Below are 23,135 nucleotides of genomic sequence, written 5' to 3' on the forward strand. Positions count from 1 at the left end.
GATCAAATTCTATCAATAAATTGAAACAATATTAATGAAAACATTAACTTTGATAGCTCACTCTTACAATCTTTGTACTCAGATACTGAGTTTGAAGCCAATATGGACTAAAGTGAAACACTGTCTCACAGAAAGAAGATGAAAAGTCCCCAAATGCACAGACAAGCAGGTTAAGAGACTGACAGTGAACAGGAAGAATTACACTAATTAGCTCAGCCTATTAAATAAGCTTCTTTTGAGACATAGAATACTTTTGCAAATCTAAATGCCAGGCAGAGCAAAATTGATTAAATAAAAATTATAACAAGCACAGAACATTAAACAAAATAAGCTATTGAAACAATATTTCACTCTATTCAGTCCATGAAATTTCATGAAAAAAGTTCCTATGGAACCTCTTGAGTATAAATTTAAAGCAGAATGCCAATTTTGATAAATTAAAATCTTAAGGGGGAGAAAAAAACTTAAAAAAATACACAACCCGAATGATAATTATGTCTAATGTAGAAATGCTGAAGTATGCATTATGGAGAGGAGACTAGTTACGGTGGTGCACATCTTTAATCTTAGCACATAGAAGGCAGAGACAGGTACATTTCTGTGAGTACCAGGCCAACCAGGGCTACAAATTGAGACACAGTTTCAAACAAACAAACAAACAAACAAAACAAAACAAACAAACACTGAAGAGCAGTTGGGGAGATGGCTCAGCAGTTAAGAGAACTGACTGTTCTTCCAGAGGTCCTGAGTTCAATTCCCAGTAACCACATGGTGGCTCGCAACCATCTGTAACAGAATCTGATACCTTCTTCTTTCTGGTGTAGCTGAAGACAACTACACCCAATCTATAGAAAACACACACACACACACACACACACACACACACACACACACACACACACGAATGGGAAGAAAGCCATTCTGATGTTGGTACTTTATAAAAGGCAGTTTAAATAACTTTATCAAATGCTATGTAGTTTGAAAGCAATAATATTTCCTCTAGAAATCTATTCTTAATATACAATCAAATGTAGATATAAATGTCCAAGGTTATTATGTTTCTATTATTTAGTTAAGCATGAACTATGATTTGGCTGTTAAAGGGACTGGAGAGGTGGTTCACCAGTTAAGAGCAATGGCTACGCTTCTGTAGGACCCAGATTCAATTCCCAGGACGTTTATGGCAGCTCAGTCTGTAACTCCAGTTCTAGAGGGTCAGCTATCCCTTTTTCTGGATTCTGCAGGCACCAGGCATGTGATATGCTACACAGACATCCATGAACATTAAAAACAACAAAAAAAACCCAACTATTTTAAACGTTTGTGTGTACGTTTATACATAAAGACAGACTGTAATTCATATAATATTTCTCATTTTGTTTTCTGGTAGTGGAACACTGATGTTTCTCCTAGTTTACCTTCTATATAAAATTCCAGTTCTACAGAGTCTATTATTTTATGACTACAAGTTTTAAACCCCACTTTATGTTATAATGGAGCATATTTTGTACAAGGTATGATAAAAATATATTTATCATTTTAAAAGACAGTCACATATAGTCGTGGATTTCTTCCATTATATAGGACCTCCATATATAAAATTCAAAGCACATTTAGAAGGCTTTGTATTCTCTAGAGTAGTTAGTAGGATGTTCAAATTTTGAGAGCTGGCCACACCAGACATAGAATCAAGATAAAACTCAACTGAGTGAACACAGAAACATTCAGGTGAGGTCACAAACAAATAGTAATAAGTCAATCACCTGCTTTGTACCCATCTGTCTACTCACAAAGGTGGAAATATGATGGTAAGTGGAACTGTTAGTTTTCAATGAAGGAATTCTGTTCACGTCAATGTTCTGGAAAACAGGAAATGACACATAGTTAGACTTACAATTTCAATTAAAAGAGGATCCAATACAAAAAGTAAAATTGTTTTTTCTTTTTTGAAACAGTATTTTGCCTCGTAGCCTGAGACTAGCAAGTCTCCTGTCTCAACCTCCTGAGTGCCGGGATTACAGTGTGTACTGCCACAAAACTGCACTAATCTATGCTCTACTTTGTTCTAAAGTCTGTTATATTTTAGAAGATGCTAGGAGGGAACAAGGTAGAAACTTCAGGAGTGGTGAGGGAAGTTCTTCTAATGAGTAGATTCATCCTTGTAAGTGATTAATGAATCCCAAGGCTAATTGTTTATAAAGTGAATCTGCTACAAAAGCCAGTTTGCACAGATCTCCTTGTTTGTGGCTTTGATGCTCTCCATCAATTTGTGACTGACAGTGAGAAGACCACCACCAGATGTAGCCCATTAGTCTTGGAGAAACAGTCTTTTCTCTATGAATTACTTTTCCTATTGCACTGTAATTAGAAACAGAAATGCACTAAGACTAGTGTTAAAATCTGCTTAATAATGGAAAAATCTTTTCAGTTAAATTACTTCATCTTAATAAAAATACTAGACCTTCTAATTCTTCAAATACCTTCGAGATATCTGTAATATAGTCAGTGTTTCTATTTCAGTTCAGAAGCTCACTCTAACTTCTCAGTTGTGTAAAGAGACATTTAGTTTTGCTATAGCACCGCCTACACTCTTTTCTGGGGACTTGTATCCAGGGCTTTGCACATGCAAGGCAGGTGCTCCTTCACTGACGTCATCTTTAGAACTGAGAGCACTTTCAAATGTCCTGAACACAAATGTGCTTATAAGACACACCAAATCAAGTTAGAGCAAAACTAGTCACAAAAATTCCACTACTGTTCATCATGAATTAAGTTCTGGTCTGGAAATACTAGCTAATATTTAAGCACACTAATTCCACAAGTCTCAAAAAGCTGAAATAAGCTACTTCCCCATTTCTGTTATTTTGGCATAAAAATAGGCCATTACAGCTTATTATGTATTGATATATAATTAAATCAATTATACTAAACAAGGGATTTCTGAGAGCTCACCATATCCAACCTAGGCATTGCAATAAAACAGAAAATAAAATAAAGTAACAACCCCTGCTTTCAAGAAACTCAAAGTAACACCTCTAACAATGAGTGCTTACTGAATTGACAATCTGTATGTAAGCTGATAAAAGTTCCTTCACAGAGAAGTGCTGACAATTTCAGTCTTTTCTGCATCTGGCTTTGTCCCTCAGCTTTTTTTTTTTTTTTTGGGGGGGGGGTGTTGAGATAGGGTTTCTCTGTGTAGCCCTGGCTGTCCAGGAACTCACTCTGTAGACCAGGCTGGCCTCAAACTCAGAAATCCACCTGCCTCTGCCTCCCAAGTGCTGGCATTAAAGGCGTGTGCCACCACTGCCCGACCCCAAACCTGTTTTTAAATGTGCACTTTACCACATAAAACACTATGGTGTGCATGCCACTGAGGTTTTCAACACTATTGCTGTTCACATTTGCAGTCTTAGTGTCTGACTAGTTTACCTTAATGAAGTCTAAAGGAGGGGATTCCTGGAAACTAAGAGCCACAAGAGAAAAGTGATGAGCTTGTAGAGTTAGATCTTGAAATAAACTCTGGTTCTCTACTGAGGTTAGTTAACACTTGATCTTCATGTTTCCTAACTTGAGAAACAGCTGTAACCTTTACTTTGCATGGCTGTTATGGTGAGTAAATAAGACATACCATAACCATAGATATGAGTAGTGCGCACTCAGAGCCTAGGAACTGTTCTTGGGTAAAAGTTTAGTGTATCCAAAATGGTATTTTTTTTTCTTTAGATTATGTAAATAGAAACCTTGTTACATGATTGTTTGCTTGGTTTTTCAAGACTGGGTTTCACATAGTCTACTCTAGCTTCCAAGCTGCCATGCAAGCAAAACTATCCTTGCACTCCTGATTTTTCTGCCTTCATCTACAGGAAAGGGGGGGGGGGGTGTCCACGCTTAGCTAAGATGTTTGAGAAACCCAAACAGTTTGCATTTCTTTCCTCAGATTTCTCAGTATTTGAGTTTTATGTTTGGAGAAATGGTTACACAGACACACCTCCATTCAAGATCCTTAAATGGTACACATTAACCTCAAGGGACTCAAACACTCTGTTAACTTAGCCCTTCAAACCAAAGTCCTATTTTTTCCTTTTATACCACAAACTCACAACCAGCTCAAAACATTCTAAGATACTGTTCTTTCCCAAACACCTGGATAAGTGTGAATAAAGAACCCACTGTAAAACATGTCTTTGGTTTTTTTTTTTTTTCTCTTAACCAAACAAGAATATAATCACCCTAGCCGAGCAGTAGTTTCACACACCTTTAATCCCAGGATTCAGGAGGCAGAGGCAGGTAAATCTCTGAATTTGAGGCCAGCCTGGTCCAGGACACCTAGGCCTATACAAAGAAACCCTGTCTCAAAAAACAAAAGAAAAAAGTATATAATCACCCAGATCTTCTTAGTTTATAAGAGCTAAATATCTATAAACAACACACGTGTGCACATACACAGCAAGGTGTGTTCAAGAAGTGGGGCTGTATATGTTCACAGGGAGCCAGAGTTAATTTTCTGGGCTACAGAACCAAGAAGCACTTGAGAAACATGGATACAGAGCCAGCTTGAAGAGCCTTACTTTCAATGAAGAGGATAAGAACTTCCAAGAAAGATAAAAAAGAATAATTACAATAGCTGTGTGTAGCATAATAAAATCCAGTATCTCCGGAATGATAGTCACAAAAATGAAAGAGACCCTACCACCACTGCCAAAAAGGAAAAACCAAAACCAAGCCAAAACAACAAATTTGCTATTCTGGAACTGGTAATTCTATCCACTCAGCACTCTGAAAAGCATTCTCCTTCAAGAAGCTAAAGGCTGGCTTAAAAATATTAGAAAATATAATAAAAGCAACAAAAAAGCATTATGGGTTAAAATACTGCCTGCCCCTTTAATTCCTTGTACGGTCCTGGGGGAGTAGCTGAAATAGGACACTTCCACAGGGGCCTCACTAGGTCATGGCAGATGGCTCAGTGAGAGCAGGGAGACTGACAGAGTCTGACACTCACACTGACCATATGCACACAAATACATGACAGAGATCCTCACACCAGTATTACTTTTTCATGCCTTTTTTTTTTAAAAAGCTTCTATATAAAACAACTAATTTTGTCAATCATCTCTATAGCCACTCTAATGACCACGAAATGCTAATGTAAGAAAAGTGAATCTTTTCTTTTTCCCTCTTTTTTTTTTTTTTGAAACAAAGCCTTACTATGCTCAATAGCCATCCTTCTGCCTCAGCTTCACAAATTCTGGGAATATAGGTATGAGCTAGCACATCCATTTTAGTACTCATACAGATTGTCCATAGAACAATTAATGTAACTTTTCAGCAAATAAAGGCTATAAAAAAGTAAAAAGCAGAATGGCCAGCAGCATGAGAGAAACCAAACCACTATGCTTTGCAAACACAAATTGTTTTGAGACATGTGTTTTGGGGAAAAACTCAACACATATGGGAACAACAAGTGTTAGGTAACACTGAGCAAAATGTCAATATTGTTATTTTGTACAGTTCTTAAAGACATACATTAAAGTATTAATAGTTAAAACAGTATCTAGGATTTTAAAATACTCCATATATACTCATATATTATTATTTAATTAAAACTCGTTTAAACAAAGCTCTAGGCAATTCACCTCAAAGGGGGATGGGACAGGCGGTGGCAGCCTGGCCATTTTAGCAGATCTCTGTTTTTCCACAAGCACTGCTTCCTTTCGAGCTTTTATGTGCCTTAAAAGACAAGAGATGCCACCAATTAGTCTCTCGGGTAATACCTGTTTTCACCAAGAGAACCAGAAATGCATTTACTTGATATCAGTCAAAAACATAAAGCCAGAGATTCATCTTCTAGGTGAGTCCACACTCAGTTTGCTGCTTGACAAAACATACATGTTTGAACATGTTTACCATTTACAAGAGGCTTAGATAAAGACAGGAGGGTCAACTGAGAGGGTCAATCAAGTATTTTTACAATAAGAGCAGAACTAGAAATGTTAAAGATAGGCCACTGTGTAAAATAACGAATCCAGACCACTACCATGCAAAAGTTACTAATGACTGAAGCTTTCCAGTCCACAACTCTAGGTGCATGTCTGTGTATGTGCCTGTGTTTTGAGACAGTCTCACTGTATAACCCCGACTGTCCTAGGACCCAGTATGTATAGAGCAGGCTGGTCTTGAATTCACAAAGATCTCTGTTTGTGCTTCTGCCTCCCAAGCAATGGAATTAAAGGTGTGTGCCACCGTACCCTGTCCTAAGACCTCTGTAATGCTCTCAATCACACAAAACTTTTTGTTTTTACATCAGAGACAGTTTGTGGCTGATGTTCAGTCTGAAATGTCCATACATTTCTTCATATACTCAGCTAGTAAGGCCTGCCGCATTAGTGAGCACAGGTCAGAGTGCCGTGGATACACAACCTTTCATCTGGTCCGTCCTTTCGCAGCCTCCCACACACCCTCTATTTCTTGTCACAAAGATTTCAGCTGAAAATATGGTAAAACTTATTACGTCACCTGGTTTTCTGTTTCATTAACATTTCTTTTTGATTTTTCTGCACTTTTAGGGCTTCTTTATGCCTCACTTCTGCTTTTCTTTTTCTTTCTGCTGCCCGCCGAGAAAGAGCATCCAAGTCAGGTTCCTAAAAGTATATATTACTTAAAAATTCATGTTATACAAGAAGAATAGAAATGTGCCTACATGACATCAACATCTTACCTTGCAATTCCATCATTTCTTCCCACAGTCCACAAATATCTCCCAAAGCATGGCAATGGGACCACCGCCACCATGCCATATACTAAACATCTAACTTCCTATAAAAACACAGAATATCAAGCTAATTTGCACTGAGTTAAATTATCCAATAAAATATTTTATTTAAACTAAACCGCCAAATGTATGGAATATAGTTGGTTCTCTGGCCTTCAAACATCATGGGTGTCATTCAAATGAGTTAGTCTTGGGAAAATAAGGCCAACACTGACACAAAAAGATAAAAAAATAAAAAAGAAACATTAGAACTCAGGACTGTTGGTACAAACACACACGCTAACATTTCTTTCCTTCTTCCCGCACTCCCTTTTGCTTTTATTTTGTTCTGTCGGGTAGCTTTGACTGACCTGAAACTCACTATGTTTACCAGGTTGGCTCTAATCTTAAGGAAGTCCTCCTGTCTCTTTTCTTGAGTTTTAGATTACAGGCATCTATACCATGCCTGGCCAAATGACTATTTTCTAGCCATAAATCACAGTAAGCAAATCAAATAAACTCAAGGAATTATCTGAAAACACTAAACTCTGCATTGCCCTTAGGAAAATTATCAAGAAAAACAAGTGCATATTTGGTCATACGTATTTAGAGGTGTCAGAAATGAATTTGAATTTGGAATCTGAATTTAGCCCCCTGAATGGGTCCAAACTGCTTGAGATGAACAATTTCTGACTGCATAGGTTACCATCATCTTATATAGGCAAGATCTGGAAGAAATAATGCTAAATTATTATTAATAATCAGAAGAAGAAAGGTGCACTTGACATGACTTACAAGACAATGGATACACCATTATTCTCATGGTAGATTAAACTGATTTTAAAAATAAAGGTCAGCTTGCCTCTCCCAGTTCTACACATTAAAAACATGCTTATCATGTAAACATTCAATAAATCAATTTAATATAACCACACTGTCTCCATCAGTGATCAGATGAACTCTCACCACTTACATTTTCTTTAGCCTGTCGATGTCCATCTCCCATATGTCTTAAACTTGCCAAATATAGTTTTTCCAAGTTCTGTATTTTCTGGCTTTGTGCTTCTTCCCATTTTGCCCTTAGCTCCTCAGCCAAATGAGAAACCTGCTGACTTCGCCTCTGTTTTATGCCTTCTCTTATCTGGAAGGCAATGCCCCTTTCTTGTTCTCGAACCTGAAAGATGAGTATTTCATATAAAATACATGAAGGGGGTTTAAACATTAAAAAAAAAATCTAACTGAGAATAAGAATGCAAATGAATTCTCTTCAGGTCTATTATTTTCCTAAATACTCATTAGACATAGACTATAGTTAGCAAAAAAAAAGTTACACTGACAGAGAGAAAAAAAAGGGAAAGACTATTTAGAAAATTTTTATTGCATTCATTTGTGTGTGTGTGTGTGTGTGTGTGTGTGTGTGTGTGGTACAGCACAGGAGCCAGAAGACAACCTGCGTGAGGGTCCCTACTTGAGGACCTGGACTGCCAAGCTTGACAGTATTACCTACTCAGCCATCTCAGCAGCCCTCAAAGGTATTTCTAAAATTACTTAATCAAATCTTGTGGAGCTGGAGAAATGGCTCAGTGTTTAAGAGCACTGACTGCTCTTCTAGAGGTCCTGAGTTCAAATCCCAGCAACCACATGGTAGCTCACAACCATCTGTAATGGGATCTGATGCCCTCTTCTACTGTGTCTGAAGTCAGCTACAGTGTACCCATATAAATAAATCTTTAAAAAAAAATCTTGTTTCATCTCCCCTCCCTCTAATAACCCATAAGATGCTAAGAATAAGGTGATTTCACAAGTTTCACAGTTAAGGTTCGATGAGAGCCCCCTCTCTGGAGCACATCGCCTCTGATTCTAGGTGGAATCTATTTCATGACTCACACAAGCTTTAGACTGCTAGAAAGGGAAATCTAAACTGTCCTAACAAATTTGTCTTAAGACACTCATGTCAGTAAGTCTGTTTCATCTTCCCAATAGTCTTTTCCAAATTCTTCTTGAGCTTCCTTTCCTAATGCTCACCAACTATGTACCACTGAGAAATGGGACAGATTTTAACAGCCAGAAATTGAGGAGGATTTCTGCAAATAACGTCTTCTGGACATAAGGTAAGTGTTGAGGCATGGATCTTGCTGACACAAGATCAAGTAAGTCAGCCCTCCTGAGCGGAGGGAGGGCTCATGAGACCCCACCCTCACTACAGAGCTATTGGGAGCTGACAGCTGCTGGGGGACAGTTCTCTTCAGCAATATGGTCCCACAGTAAACTGCCCATGCTCCAATGGATGGCACAATGCAAAAGCAGGAAGAATTAAACGAACTTTGGGTTATTTAAAAAAAAAAGACTGAAATAGGGAAAATATGAAAGTTGGAGAGAAAATGGAGAAGAGAGGGGTGAATAATGATCTAGATATAGTCTATCCACATATGCAATTATCAAAGAATAAAACAATTCTAAAAAATAGATAGTTAAATAACTGATTTCCAATACTTGAGTTAAGCAATATCTTTCAATTCTTCTCAAATCTACTTACCAGCTTATTTTTCAAATATAAATAAGCAAGAACCAGGACTCTTTCAAGGACAGAAAAAGCTTGTAAATGAACTTTGTTTATAACAATCTAATCCAAAATATATGAATGTTTTAAGGAAGACAAAAAACTCCAAGTAAATGATACCTGCAGCAATCTTAGTTTTCGTCTTCTTTCATAATCTTCCTTCAAAATGAAGGCTTCTTCACTAGGGCTCAATCTCAGCTTTGTATTCATTCCCTTTCTTTTCATTTCTGAGTATGTTAAATATAAAGGATCTGAATTGAGGAGAAATAAACAGATGAGTGCCTATGAAATATATTACTGAAATATGGTAACAAAATGATTTTAAAACTTCATGTTAATATTTTCAATATTTAAAGGGTAATCTATATTTACTGTATACAGGTAAACTAAGTCCAACTTAGTTATAGTTCTGAATCTGCTCTTTAGTTCACTGGTTGTCAGTTGGATGAGGAAAATGAAGAGTGGGGAGAACTCACAGATTCGCCCCCATCTATACCTGACTGACAATAGTTCAGACCTTTTTTCCCTGTCTTGGCATTTCCATACTTTATTAAGCACTTAAAAGATGTATTGGCATCAAACAAATGTTTTCACAAGTACAACTTAACACTGATAACCTGTACCTAATAAAAATAAAAAGGTAACTTTAGGGGTCCCTGGGTTGCTGTACATAATTTGATCTCTTAGCACCATTAAATCTCATGGAATATTATCAATTCCATGGGCTTCGTTTAAAATATCCCTCAACAATTACAAACATGTTGTATTAGTTAGGGTTCTATTGTTTCAATAAAACACCATGACCAAAAGCAACTTGGGAATAAAGGGTTTATTTCAGCTTGTATATCACAGTCCATCAGTAAGGGAAGTCAGGGCAGGAACTCAAATGGCAGAAACATGGAAGCAAGGAGCTGATACAGAGGATCTGTCTGCATGGTAATGTGCTGGTCATTGGCTCACTCCAACTACTTTCTTATCCCATCCAGCATGACCTGCCCAAGGACGGCACCGCATACAATAGGTCTGGCCCTTCCACATTAATAATTTATCAAGAAATTGTATTACAGATATGACTATAGGCAGATGTTATGTAAGCATGTTTTAATTGAATGTTCTCTCAGTGACTCTAACCTGTGTCAAGGAGATATAAAAGTTAACAGGATACTTTTTTTTGGATGACCATTTTTAAAAATCCCTATGGGATAATTATAATGGCTTAAGTACTTAGATTCCTGGGTCTCCTCTTCTATTGCTAAGGCTGGGTGCTGCTGATATCCCCCTTAGACCTTCCTCCTGTCTCTGCAGTGCTGGGATGGAACTCCAGGCTTTGCACATACATGCTCATGTTTCCACTGCACTACAATCCCACTCCTCTTCTCTAGAACTTAAGAGTTTTCTTTAACATGCTCCTATCTAGAGGAATGTGCTCTGTGAAAACTGGTGTCATTTGAAACTCTTTCCAAGTAATTCTGCTATCAACCTGTTCCTAGCACAGCATGCCACGATCTTAACTGAGATGAGTGCACATCTCCCTGGTCTCTTTACAGTGATGAGGCAGGCAAATGTATTACTGGATATTTACTGCTAGCTTGAGCTCAGATGCTGCTAAGGAGCTGTCCTCTATGAATGACCTTCACATATGCATCTCACCTAGACTAGAGACTATTTATATTCATATAGGGATAGCTTTTCCTTTAGCTTTTCATTATTACTCGTCTTTTGTAGACAGGGTCTTAATAACTGAGTGATAGTAGCTATAGTTTTAAAAACTCTTAATGCTCAAATATAACAACTTAAAAATACTGTTTCAATGAGCTGCTTGGGTCACCTGGTAGAAACTACACCCCCACCCCCTTTTTTTTTCTTTTTTTGAGACAGGGTTTCTCTGTATAGCCCTGGCTGTCCTGGAACTCACTCTGTAGACTAGGCTGGCCTCAAACTCAGAAATCCGCCTGCCTCTGCCTCCCGAGTGCTGGGATTAAAGGCGTGCGCCACCATGCCCAGCTTGAAACCATTCCTTTTCACAGAGAATTCTTTATCACAATTGTGGTCAGGACAAGTATGATCTTATTCATCACCTCATCTCTTTTGTCTAAAAAACTGTCTTGCATCTTATAAATAATTCAGCGTGGACTGAACGAGAAAGTGACTAATCCATATACAGTACTACATGGCAGACCCAGTCATGACTTCATCGAAGAACAAATGTCAAACAGTAGTAATTGCTTGAATTGAAAACCTTTTCCGCACTCGGGAGGCAGAGGCAGGTGGATTTCTGAGTTTGAGGCCAGCCTGGTCTACAGAGTGAGTTCCAGGACAGCCAGGGCTACACAGAGAAACCCTGTCTCGGAAAACAAAACAAAACAAAAAAAGCCTTTTCCAATACACTCCACTGAATTCTTAAGAAAATACTCCTGAGGATGGTTGAGGCTCCAAGAGAGGAACATTTTAAGTTGTCCTCCATAGGAGACAAGTATTCCTCCTGCATCTATTAAGTAGAATCCTGTTACCTGGCTTGTTCACTAGTCATTTCTACCCATGTGGACTCTTCAAGTTCTGTGTTTTAAGTGTCCAATAATGATGGACACAGTAGGGCTTATCTTGATAGATTTCCTTCTAAGGATTAGGCAGTATCTGACACACAGTAACCAAAAAATTAATAGATGTGGATGCAAGAGCCATTCATTAGCAAAAGGCAGAAGCCAAGTTTCAAATCCCTTGGGCCTTGTTAACTTTATTCCGTGTAAGGGGGTAATAGCCACCACACGTGGCTGTACTATATGTACGTGTGGCTTAATTACTACCCAACCGCCGAACACATTCTAATGTAAGACTGACGACAACCATTCGCTGCTGTAGGGTTTATTGCCTAGGCTGGTCTTGAACACGAGGCATTTCTCCTGCCTCAGCACTGCCTTGCATGTGCTGGGATTACAGGGTGAACTAACACTCTCGAATGAGACTGCCATTTTTTTCATAGCTTGAGTGTAGGAAGAGTACCAGAAGAGCTACGGGTGGCGGATGCCTCAGAAAGGCCGAGCTCTCTGTAGGGCCGGCCTCGGGGCGGTTTAAAGGGCCGGAAGGTTCGCCAGCCTGCTCGCGGCCAGCCAGAAGAACCCTGGCGGGCCTCCGTCACTCACCTGACAGCGTGTGTGGTCTGGCCTCACGACACACAGGCACCCGCACCCGGCCGGCTACCCAGCAGCCGTTTGGGTACCTGCGGGACAGCCATGACCCGGCTCTCGTCACTTCCGTCATTCAAACGGCCCGCCAATGGCGGGATCGGACGGCGGGAACCAGCTTAGGACCGCCTCCGCAGGGGCCGCCCGGAAGGCCGCGCCGTGCCAAGCCCCCGCCCACCTCCAGCTCGGCGCACGCGCAGCCCCGCCCACGTGCACGCACGCACGCACGCACGCGCAGCTTGCGCAACGGGCCATTATCCCTCTCAACTGTCAGGGTCTTGTCCCACTTGCTCTGTGGTGTTTTGTCGCCGGCAGTCAATCCTGGGTCGGGTTCAGAACATGAAGGAGGATGTGTGGAATCGGCGGAAGACTTGGACCAGGAAGTGCAGTTCACATACTATACTCTGACACCGAGACAACTCAGACTACCTTTATTTATACATCTAGTTTTCCACGTCTCTTTTAAGAACTTCCTATGTTCAACCAAGTGCACACTGTACTTCCTTCTCAGTCGCCACGGTTTCCTGCTAACCCATGAACAGTATCAAGAAAGATGAAATATAGATTGAGCACGTGGCTAATATCTAACCCAGCACATTGATACATAACCAATTGAGGATACAGTACAGAGAGGCGATAAACTACATACCCGAGAAATTCTGATTTAATTATTGACACCTAGCCTGTCCCCTTAGGAAATCTCATTCCTCTAGTGCCCAGGGCAAATTAGTAAACCGAGTCAGTTGCTCATCCTTGCTTGGTGTAACCTCTGAATATTCCTGTTAAGTCTTGGAACCAACAATCCAGAAAGACCTTCTTAAGCTTTTAATACCCATGTAACTATTGTTTGGAACAGCACTGTAGGGCAAATTGTTGGAACTAAGTAACCATAAGGAGAGAACATCTGGATGTTAGCTGGTGTACACAGACTAGGCCCTCTTGTTGACCAACCGCATCATTATTAACAAACACAGGAGTAGTGGTCTATTCCACTTTCATGGCCTCAGAGACAAATAGGAATGAATCACAGTCCAAACTTTCTGATTCTAGAGAAACATCTGTCACAAACAAAGTAAAAGCAAATACTTCCAATAACAAAGTCAAACACACAAATGCAAGGCAAAAGCGAACCAAGCATTCCTTGGGGAAAGGCCAGGAGATTCTGTTCCAATATCCCATAGGTCTTTGCCATGTGGGGACCCAACTCCTCAGGCCTTGCCATAAGGAGATCCATCTGCATTAAACTCATGCACCATTCCCAGCAGAGGCATGTTCACTTGGTCGCAAGTCTGGAAGAAGAGGTGTAGCAAGCACTTTTGGTTCAGTTGCCTGACACCCCTCTGTCATTTGCTGACCTGATGACTGGACAGCTCTACCCAGCTGGCGTCTTGGGCAGAAAGTACTCAAGTGGAAATCTGAGCTTGAGACATGTTCTGTTTTGAATAGGAAACCAGGAGGGATCAGAGCAAGCTCAGTAGGGTGAGAGAGTGTCAGCCTATACATTGTGGGGGAACACTCTCATAGAAGCAGGGGGATGGAGGATGAGATAGGGGTTTTCGGGGGTGGGAGGACTGGGAAAGGAGATAACATTGGAAATTTAAAGAAAATATTCAATAAAAATAAAATTTTTAAAAAATTGCCGCATTTTATTGGTTATATACGAGGGCCAGCCCAATTCAAGTTAGGAGGAAGTTATCTCTATGAGAGATGCTGTGGGCAGCTTAATCCACTGTGGTGTCCTTAGTTATACTTGGCCTGCCCTCTTCCCATGGTCCATGGAGACCCAACGATTAAGGCATGTGAAGGCAGTTTGCATATTTTTTAAAAGTATAAGATTATCTGCTTAGGCTTCTTTCTTAAGAACTTTGCCGTTTGATACAGACCCAGCACCCCAGGTCACAGAGGTATGGCCAAGACCAGGCCATTGCAACCCTCTAGCTCGCTTGCTATTGTGATGGGCATATGACCTAAAGTGGGTAAACCACAGTATTTTGCAGTAATTGTTCTTGGAATCAATAAAAATGAACACGTTCTTTTTTTAGTTCAAACTAGAATATGAATCTGAGAATCAGGTGACAACACAAGCTGATCTGAAAGCACAAGTGTGACATACACCAGAGAGCACAAAGAGGTAACTCTGTGTACACCTGTTCACTTGTATTTTCTGACAGGAACTCTGAATTTAAGATGCTTTCAATATGGAGTTCTGTGTTTTCTAAATTAAAAGAGGCTGAAGTTTTGTTTGTGAGACTTGATCTCACTGAATGCTCTGGAACTTGACATAAAGATAGGCTGACCTTGAACTCACAGAGATCCTCTGCCTCTATGTTCCTAATGCTGTGATTAAAGGCATGTGCCATCCTGACTTGTGAGGCTATAGATTTATCTCTGTAGACATGATATCTGGTATCATGGGGGATAAAACAAAGTAATGTTTAATACGTTGGCTCTAGAGTCCAACTTTTTGGTTGTAAATTTCTAGTTTACCAACTCTGACTCTGTGCTAATTCCTGAACTTCCCCTAGAAGTCAGTTTTATCAACTCAGATGTAGTAAAACTGTTCCAAAGGTGGCTGTGAGATTTAAAGCTGTTAGGACAATGCCTGGCACAAAGTACATGACATGTGCTACTTTCTACATTTTGATTTTTAATACATTCTTTCATAAATCTTGTTTTGGAGACAGGGTCTCTCTATGTGGTCCTGGCTGTCTTGAAACTTGCTGTGTAGACAAAGCTGGCCTTGAACTCACAGAGATCTGCCTCCCTCTGCCATCTGAGTGCTGGGATTAAAGGCATGGCCACCACATCCCATAATACTTTGTTTTTGACTGAAGAAAACTGAAAATGGACTTTTAAATATGTGTTTTAAGACTCTGGTTTTGATTTTAATTATGTCTTTGAACTTTAGAGATGTAGAGAAGGTAGATATGCTTAGATTCTAATGTTGTCCACCCATTGGGAATGAGTGTGTGTGTGTGTGTCTTTGAACACAAGTGTGCACATGCATATGTGTGTGCACATGTTTGGAAGTCAGAGGTTAGTGCCAGATGTTTTTTTCTATGACTCTTCATCTTGTCTTTTGTAACAAAGTCTTTCACTGATCCCAGAGCTAGATTGAGTGGTAGTAAGACTAACAGATCTTAAGGGATATACCTGTCTCCAAACATCCACTCCCTGTACCCACAACACCACCATGCCTTGTTTTTACATGTGTGCTGTGGATATGAACATAGTTACTCAGAGATACTTTATTCATTGGACCATTTACCTGGCCTTGGAGTAAACAATCACTGCTGGTCAGAGGAAGCATTGTGACATTAGTGTGGCTAGTTTTTGTGTTTGTTGCTTCTCTTAAGAATATAGCTGAAGTCAAGTCAGCTTGGAGCATTGGTTACTTTAGCATCATGTGGCCACAGAACCTGGAAGGCACAACTTAATGGAGGGAAGAAAGATTTATTCTACCTTACAGTTTTAGAGGTCTTCAGTCCATCCCAGCAGAGAAAACAAGAAGCAGTTCCTATCTTGGTGGACAGGAAGAAGAGAGAGTAAAATGGGAACAAGTCCAGGATGATATTCTCTCAAGGTCAATGATCAACACCTTCAAACGAGGCCCCACTATCAAAAGTTCCCAGCTAGCACCACCACGTAGAGTGCAAGCTCTGCCAGGCTGACACCGAGGAGACAATGCATTCAAGTCACAGCACAAGTTTCACATACAAGAGAATGAAGAGATAGCTTCATAGCTCTGAGTTCACTTTAATCTCTTACCATATCTGGGGAAAACCCCTAACATTTAAGTGGGGGGAGTCCTCAGAGTCTTATGTATAAAATCAAAAGAGTGTCCTGTGGTGTGCACTCCTGTAATCGTGGCACTCAGGACTCAGAGGCAGGAGAATCACCACAAGTTTGAAGTAGTCTAAGGTACATAGCCAGTTCCTGGCCAACTAAGGATGTGCAGTGAGATGCCTATTCATCAAACAACTAAAAAAAAAAGAAAAAAAAGAAAAGAAAAGAATATCTTTCAGGAACAGAAGCAGCCTGCCACTCTGGCTCTCCAGATATTAGCACCACAAGTGGCAGTTCAATGGTGGTGAGACTGGATATGCAAGAAAAGATGGGCTTAGACACTTCCAAACTACAAGTACCATTTCAAAGCCATGGCACAGGGCCTTTACTCAAGGAAGAAATGAGAAGCATGAGCTAGAGAGATGGCTCAGCAGTTAAGAGCACTTGCTCTTCTTGCAGAGAACCCAGGTTCCATTCCCAGCACCCACGTGGTGGTTCCCAACCATTCCTAACTCCAGTTCCCCCTTCTGACCTCTGCAGGCTCCATGGATACATGTGCTACAGATACAAAATGTAGACAAAACACATAAATTAAAAAAAAATGAGAACCACTTTTCCATCATTTAAGTCTCTTTGGCGTATCATTCCTATGACATGCATTAAGACCATTGATTCTAAGCTGTTGGGTACATGCTTACAAAGACAGGGAAGTCTAGACAAAAAAAGGAAAAAGATAATTTACAACCTAGAAGAGTATACAGTCAAATGGGGCTGAGTAGAGTCAGCATTAGTTTTGCTGCTGGATTCAGGTGTATGAACACTTGCTTTAGCTGAAAGTACCTTCTCTGAAGCTCTCGGGGATAAAAGTATGAACTTTTGCTGAACACACCTGCGCCAGAAATTCCCATGCCATCTAACAGCATCCGTAAAGGCAACATTTTAAAGTCTCGAGCCGTGAGGCTGGAGAGATGGCTCAGTGGTTTTCATCATTTGTTGTCCATAGTGAAGTTCAGGCTTCCATATCCAGCTTTCACTCACAGGGTGTCTCTCAGCCGTCTGTAAGTCTAGCTCCAGGTGATCCAACACTCTCTTCTGGCTTCAGTGGAACACACATCCCTGCAAGCAAAATATCCATACATATAAAATAAATAAATAAATAAATAAATAAATAAAAATACGCTCAAACTGTAAATCCAAATAGACTGCAACCATCTTATTTAGAAGCATAATTATAAAAGACCACAGTATGATTTGTCCACCATTACCGACCCAAGGCAGGCAACATCCATTCTAGCATTTCTACTGCTACCATCTGACTCACTTCCATTTGTCTCATGAGAAACAATCCTGTTTGTGTAGCATTCTTCATCTAAAATTATCTCCAAAGTGAGGCTAGAAAACACAATGTGAAATCATAGTACTTGGGAGGCAGAGGCAGGAAAATTGTATTTTGAAGCCATTTGGGCTGTGCCAAGCCACCCTGCTCTATATAGTGAGAGACCCTGCTCCAAATTACCAGGATACAATTCATAGACCACAGGAAGCTCAATAAGAAGGAAGACCAAAGTGTGGGTCCTTCTTAAAAGGAGAACAAAATACTCACAGAAGCAAATATGGAGGTCAAGTGTAGAGCAGAGACTAAAGGTCACCCAGAGTTTGTCCCCCCTGGGGATTCATCCCATACACAGTTACCAAACCCAGACACTATTGTGGATACCAAGAAATGCATGCTAAAAGGGGCCTGATATGACTGTCTCCTGAGAGGCCCTGCCAGAGGCAGATGTTAGCAGCCAACCATTGAACTGAGCACGGGATCTCTAATAGGATTTTGAGAAGGGACTGAAGGAGTTGAAGAGGTTTGCAACCCCATAGGAAGAACAGCAATATCAATCAAATAGACTGCCCAGAATTCCCAGAGACTAAGCCATCAACAAAGGAGTACACATGGCTCCAGCTGCATATATAGCAGAGGATGGCCTTGTCAGGCATCAGTGGGAGGAGAGGTCCTTGGTCCTATGAAGGCTCGATAGATGCCCCAGTGTAGGGGAATCTAGGGTGGGGAGGTGGAAGTGGGTGGGTGGGTGGAAGAACACCCTCATAGAAGCAGGGAGAGGGAGGATGTGATAGGGTGTTTTCGGGAGGGAGGAAAACTGGGAAAGGGGATAACATTTGAAATGTAAATAAAGAAAATATCCAGTAAAAAAATAAGAACAACAAAATACACCAGCAGCAAAATTATTTTCCTTGCCCATGAGCATAGCAATACCTTATACACATTTAAACAGTTGCTGATTAAAGTGTTGCCCAGGCCAGCAGTAGTAGAGACACCAGGAGATGGTTGAAAAGTCAGGCTCTCACATCCTGCTTTGATTTGCTGGACCAAATCTGAATTTTACATGTTTGTTTGATTTTTTTTTTTTGAAGTGGTAGGTATTAAACTGAGGGCCTCATGAATGCTAGACAAGTACACTTCAAGCTCTCAGAATCTTTATTTCAAATAGATCTACCAATCATTTACAGCACTTTAATGTTTGAGAAGTCCTGACACATGCAAAACCCCACAGTAAGTGATAAGCCTCTGTGTTATTACATACATTAGGATTAATAGATGAAAATATGTCATTGTGTTTCCAGCCACAGTGGTAATTCTTTAATTGGATTATGGCAGATTCCTTAGTACCTGTCTCTTCTTTCCAGATCTAACTCCTAGAGTCCTTCCAGCCTCTCAATGTTATCCACCACACACTGTCCCACTCTGATGTGATAAAGCTTTGGTTCTAAGAGTGTGGTGGTTTGAACATGCTTGGCCCAGGGAGTGGCACTATTAGGAGGTGTGGCCTTGTAGAGTAGGCGTGGCCTTGTTGGAGGAAGTGTGTCACTATGGGGGTGGGCTTTGAGACCCTTCTCCTAGCTGCCTGGAAACAGTCTGCTCCTGGTTTCCTCTGGATGAAGATGTAGAACTCTCAGTTCCTCCAGTGCTATGCCTGCCTGGACGCTGCTGTGCTTCCTGCATGATGATACTAGACTGAACCTCAGAACCTGTAAGCCAGCCCCAATTAAATGTTGTCCTTTTTAAGAGGTGCTTTGGTGAGCTGGGCGTGGTGGTGCACACCTTTAATCCCAGCATTTAGGAGGCAGAGGCAGGCGAATTTCTGAGTTCAAGGCCAGCCTGGTCTACAAAGTGAGTTCCAGGACAGCCAGGGCTACACAGAGAAACCCTGTCTCGAAAAAACAAAACGAACAAACGAAAAAAGAGGTGCCTTGGTGATGGTGTCTCTTCACAGCAATGGAAACCCTCCTTAAGACAAGAGCATCACTGGAGAATCATCTTTGACTTGACATATTCCTAAACGAAGGACACTTGATGATATTTGCATCTTAGGAATGATCTGACCAGCATTATTGTCCTGTGCTGCCATCATAGAACTACCTTTCCTTCTAGCTCAGAAGGTGAATCTTGAACCTGAATGCTTGCTGGCACCGTGAACCTTAGGTTTTGAAGCCTAGAAGATAAAGATTGAATGCCACTGTTGCTACCAACAAGACTTATACCCAGAAAACCTTCTGGACTTCCTCATTTTTCTCATCTCTAGAATGAGCTTGATGGTGATAATTCAGCTCTCAGGCCAATCACTGGAGAAACAGTAGCACAATGTGATGACTTTGTTTATTTTATGCAGACACTGGAATCATGCATAGTGTCTGCTGGTGGTGGTTTAAAGGGGTAATGTGCTGAAAAGAAACACTTGTCTTCTTATCTGGGCCTAGTGGTTCAGTGACACTATGGTGTGTTATGATGTCTTTAGCTCTTTAGTGAAGGCAAGGAGATGTATGAAGACTGAGTAGATCCCCATCGCAGGACATGGGAACATTTCCAAAGTAGAACCTAGGAGAAAATGGGAGAGGCAAGGGAGCATGAATGGGGAACCTGGGACGTGTTGTCAAAAAGAACAGATTTCCTTTGAGACCTGTATTCCAGTTTGGTTGTGCCTACCTGGTTTGAGGTATTGATCCTAGACAGGCATTGTGACTTTTGAGGGAGAAGAGACACTGTTGGCATTTGGCATCTTCTGCTCTTAAGCCTATGAAGAGCCCGGGGCTCTTGGACGTCTGACTTGCCATGGACATTTCTGACATTCCCATAGGGAAGTAATGTAAACAGTCTTAGTGAGGTTGGTGAAGTTCAACTTCAAGGATTCACAGGCCTAGGTCCTTGTCTGAGGATTTCTACTGCTGTGATCATGGCAATTCTTATAAAGGAAAATATTTAGCTGAGGCTGGCTTAGAGTTTTGAAGGTTTAGTCCACTATCACCTTGGTGGGAAGCATGGTGGCATGCAGGCAGACATGATGTTGAAGAAGGAGCTAAGAGTTCTACATCTGGATCTCCAGGCAGCAGGAAGGGAATGCCACACTGGGCATAGCTTGACCACTTGAGACCTCAAAGTCTGCCCCCAGTGACACACTTCCTCCAACAAGGCCACACCCACTCGACAAGGTCACACCTCCTAATAGTATCACTCAGTATGGGCTTAGGGGGGCCATTTCTATTCAAACCACCATGACCCTGAAAAGGGATCATGAAGCTTTATGACTGGAAAATGAGAGGCTCTAGCCTCACTGTCTTGCCTGTGTGGCAGAGAAGATAAACTGTAGGAAGTGGCATCAGAGCTTAACACACATTAGCCCTGAGGATTAAAATATTCACCACTAGAGGGTAGACTAGACAAACTTTGGAATGTTTGCTCACTAATTTTTATTTCAACTGACTTGTGGTTCTAGGGAATTCAACCCAGGGCTTCACACAGGAGGCATTTGCTTTGCCCCTGAGCTACATCCTAGCCCCAGAATTTCCCCCACATTTCCCAAAACTCCCCTGCTTACAAAGAACAACTTAATGTCAATGGTATCAAGTCTACTATGGCATTGCCATCATTGTCTAGCTGCCACATTATCTAAATGTGTCTAAACGCCCATTCTGCCCCAGGGGGGCACACAGGCACATGTGTACATGATATAGCCTAGCATTGAGTGCCTGCTGTGTGGCAAGCACCGCACTGTGCATTTCATCCACTCTGTCTTCTTTGATCCTTACAATACCTGTCTGGTGCAGAGTTTTAAATTAATAATTTCATGTAAATTAACAAAAGAGAAATTATTTAACAGATGAAGAAACAGACTTATAAAAGTTAAATGTATTAATATCATTTTCAAAGCAATGAAAGTGGGGATCAGTGGAAGCTGGCCATGCAATTGCTAGAGGGTCCAGAGAAATCTGAGTTCTGGAGACAAAATTTTCCTTCTTCCTTTTTGATGTGGTGACTCAGACAGGAGCCCTGTAAACTGGCACTATAGTGAGTAAGAATTTTTAGTAGGGAGAGCCTGGTCAATCCCCCACTGGCTATAAAACAATATCACACAGGATGCTGATTACTGCCGAGCCTCTAGATTTCCATCCTGGGGACACCTTTCAGCATCTTCTAAGATAAGAACCCAGGTATCTGCATGTTTTTTAAAAGACAAATTAAAAAACAAAAACAAAAACAGTACACACACTCCATCTTTCCCTAGCTGAATCATGGGAGGGATAACGAGCGTTGAGAATGTGCTTGGTAATTACTTACAGTGCAGACAGAAGGCAGTAGCATTGGCTATGTAGCAGACTTACTAGAAGTTCATTGACGGCCCAGATTCATATCTACTGACTCCAAATTTGCATTTTAATAAGATCCCTGAGAGCAGTGTGCCTGAGAGAGAAGCATGCTCTCAACACTTCACCTTCTTGACTTCATTTCACTTTCAACACATAAAGTAGGTTTTCAAAGTGTGGATGGGATGGTAAGACCCAGGGAAGGTTAGACACTTGGACTTCAGGTAACTCTAGAACATGTGTTTGTAACCAACACACAAGAGAGTCTCACAGTTCAGCATATGGAGGATTTACCTAGGGAGCTTAGGGAAAACACTGACTCCTGAGCTTCTCTCTGAAATTCTGACCCCCTTTTGCAGCAGTGCTTCAAATCAACCGTTTTTTACCCATTCATCTGGGGACTCTGAAATAAGATGCCACAGAACACATTTGTGCAAAATCCTGAATTGTATTATACTCACCGAACATGGTTGTGGGGAAAGAACTACTCTGTATTTCTGGAGAACTTCAAAGTGAAGTCTTGGCTGATAAAGATTTTTCTATTAAGTCCTTGACCCAGATGCCCCTAGAAATCTCTGAATCCAATCCCAAGCTTTGGGAGAAATGTAAGTCCTACTGTAGTATAAGAGACATATCAAAGCAGGGGTTTTATTGGATGCTAGACAGATACAGAGTCCAGGTAAGGAAAGATCTGACATTATTCAAGAACAACCCCCAAACTATCTTTCACATGTTACAAAATTAAATACAAATGGCAGTATTGGTTACCTTTTAAAATTTTTATTACGATTTCATATATAATTTAAACCACTGGATGGCTGTAACTTTTGCTAGTTAACTGTGTACCTTTGAAAAATAATCTGTAGCATCCAGCACAGCAGAAAGGTCTGTGCACTACTGAACCCCTTAGGGCATTGGCCAGTAAAGAAGATGAACACTAACAGCCATGCAGGTGCTGATGTACAGCTCAGCAGAATGTGTTGGAGAGCATATTTTGTTTGACATGTCTTCTGAATAGTTCAGTACTGTGTGTGTCCCCGTTATGATACACACGCATGCGCATATATACACAAGCATTTACACTCCTCTATCATCTGATGGGTCCCACAGCTGAGCCAGGATGAACACAGAACAGAAAGTGAGCTGCACAGAGGAAGTAGAATAAGCAGTGATGAATTGTTTAAGAATCTCCACCTCAAGCCTGTTCCTT

At 40.8% G+C, this 23,135-nt stretch overlaps 1 protein-coding gene across 16 annotated transcripts in view; it reads right to left on the bottom strand.

Moving 5' to 3' along the window:
• The window catches only part of Cep295 (centrosomal protein 295), a 40,936-nt gene extending 28,264 nt beyond the window's left edge, over positions 1 to 12,672 (bottom strand). For 12 of the 16 annotated variants that reach the window (XM_017313419.2, XM_006510414.2, XM_017313423.2 and 9 more), the window contains exons 1-6: positions 12,449 to 12,672; positions 9,429 to 9,559; positions 7,722 to 7,922; positions 6,514 to 6,638; positions 5,634 to 5,727; positions 1,764 to 1,859 (exon numbers count right to left, since the gene is read on the bottom strand). In XM_017313419.2, coding sequence (XP_017168908.1) covers positions 1,764 to 1,859; positions 5,634 to 5,727; positions 6,514 to 6,638; positions 7,722 to 7,922; positions 9,429 to 9,559; positions 12,449 to 12,566 — 765 coding nt within the window. In that variant the 5' untranslated portion in view covers positions 12,567 to 12,672. The remainder of the gene's footprint in view (positions 1 to 1,763; positions 1,860 to 5,633; positions 5,728 to 6,513; positions 6,639 to 7,721; positions 7,923 to 9,428; positions 9,560 to 12,448) is intronic. The other 4 variants (NM_176976.4, XM_011242548.3, XM_030244414.1 and 1 more) reach the window with 4 other exon arrangements.
• Between the last annotated feature and the right edge of the window lie 10,463 nt (positions 12,673 to 23,135).

Source organism: Mus musculus, chromosome 9 (assembly GCF_000001635.26).
Source record: "Mus musculus strain C57BL/6J chromosome 9, GRCm38.p6 C57BL/6J".
NCBI lineage: Eukaryota > Metazoa > Chordata > Mammalia > Rodentia > Muridae > Mus > Mus musculus.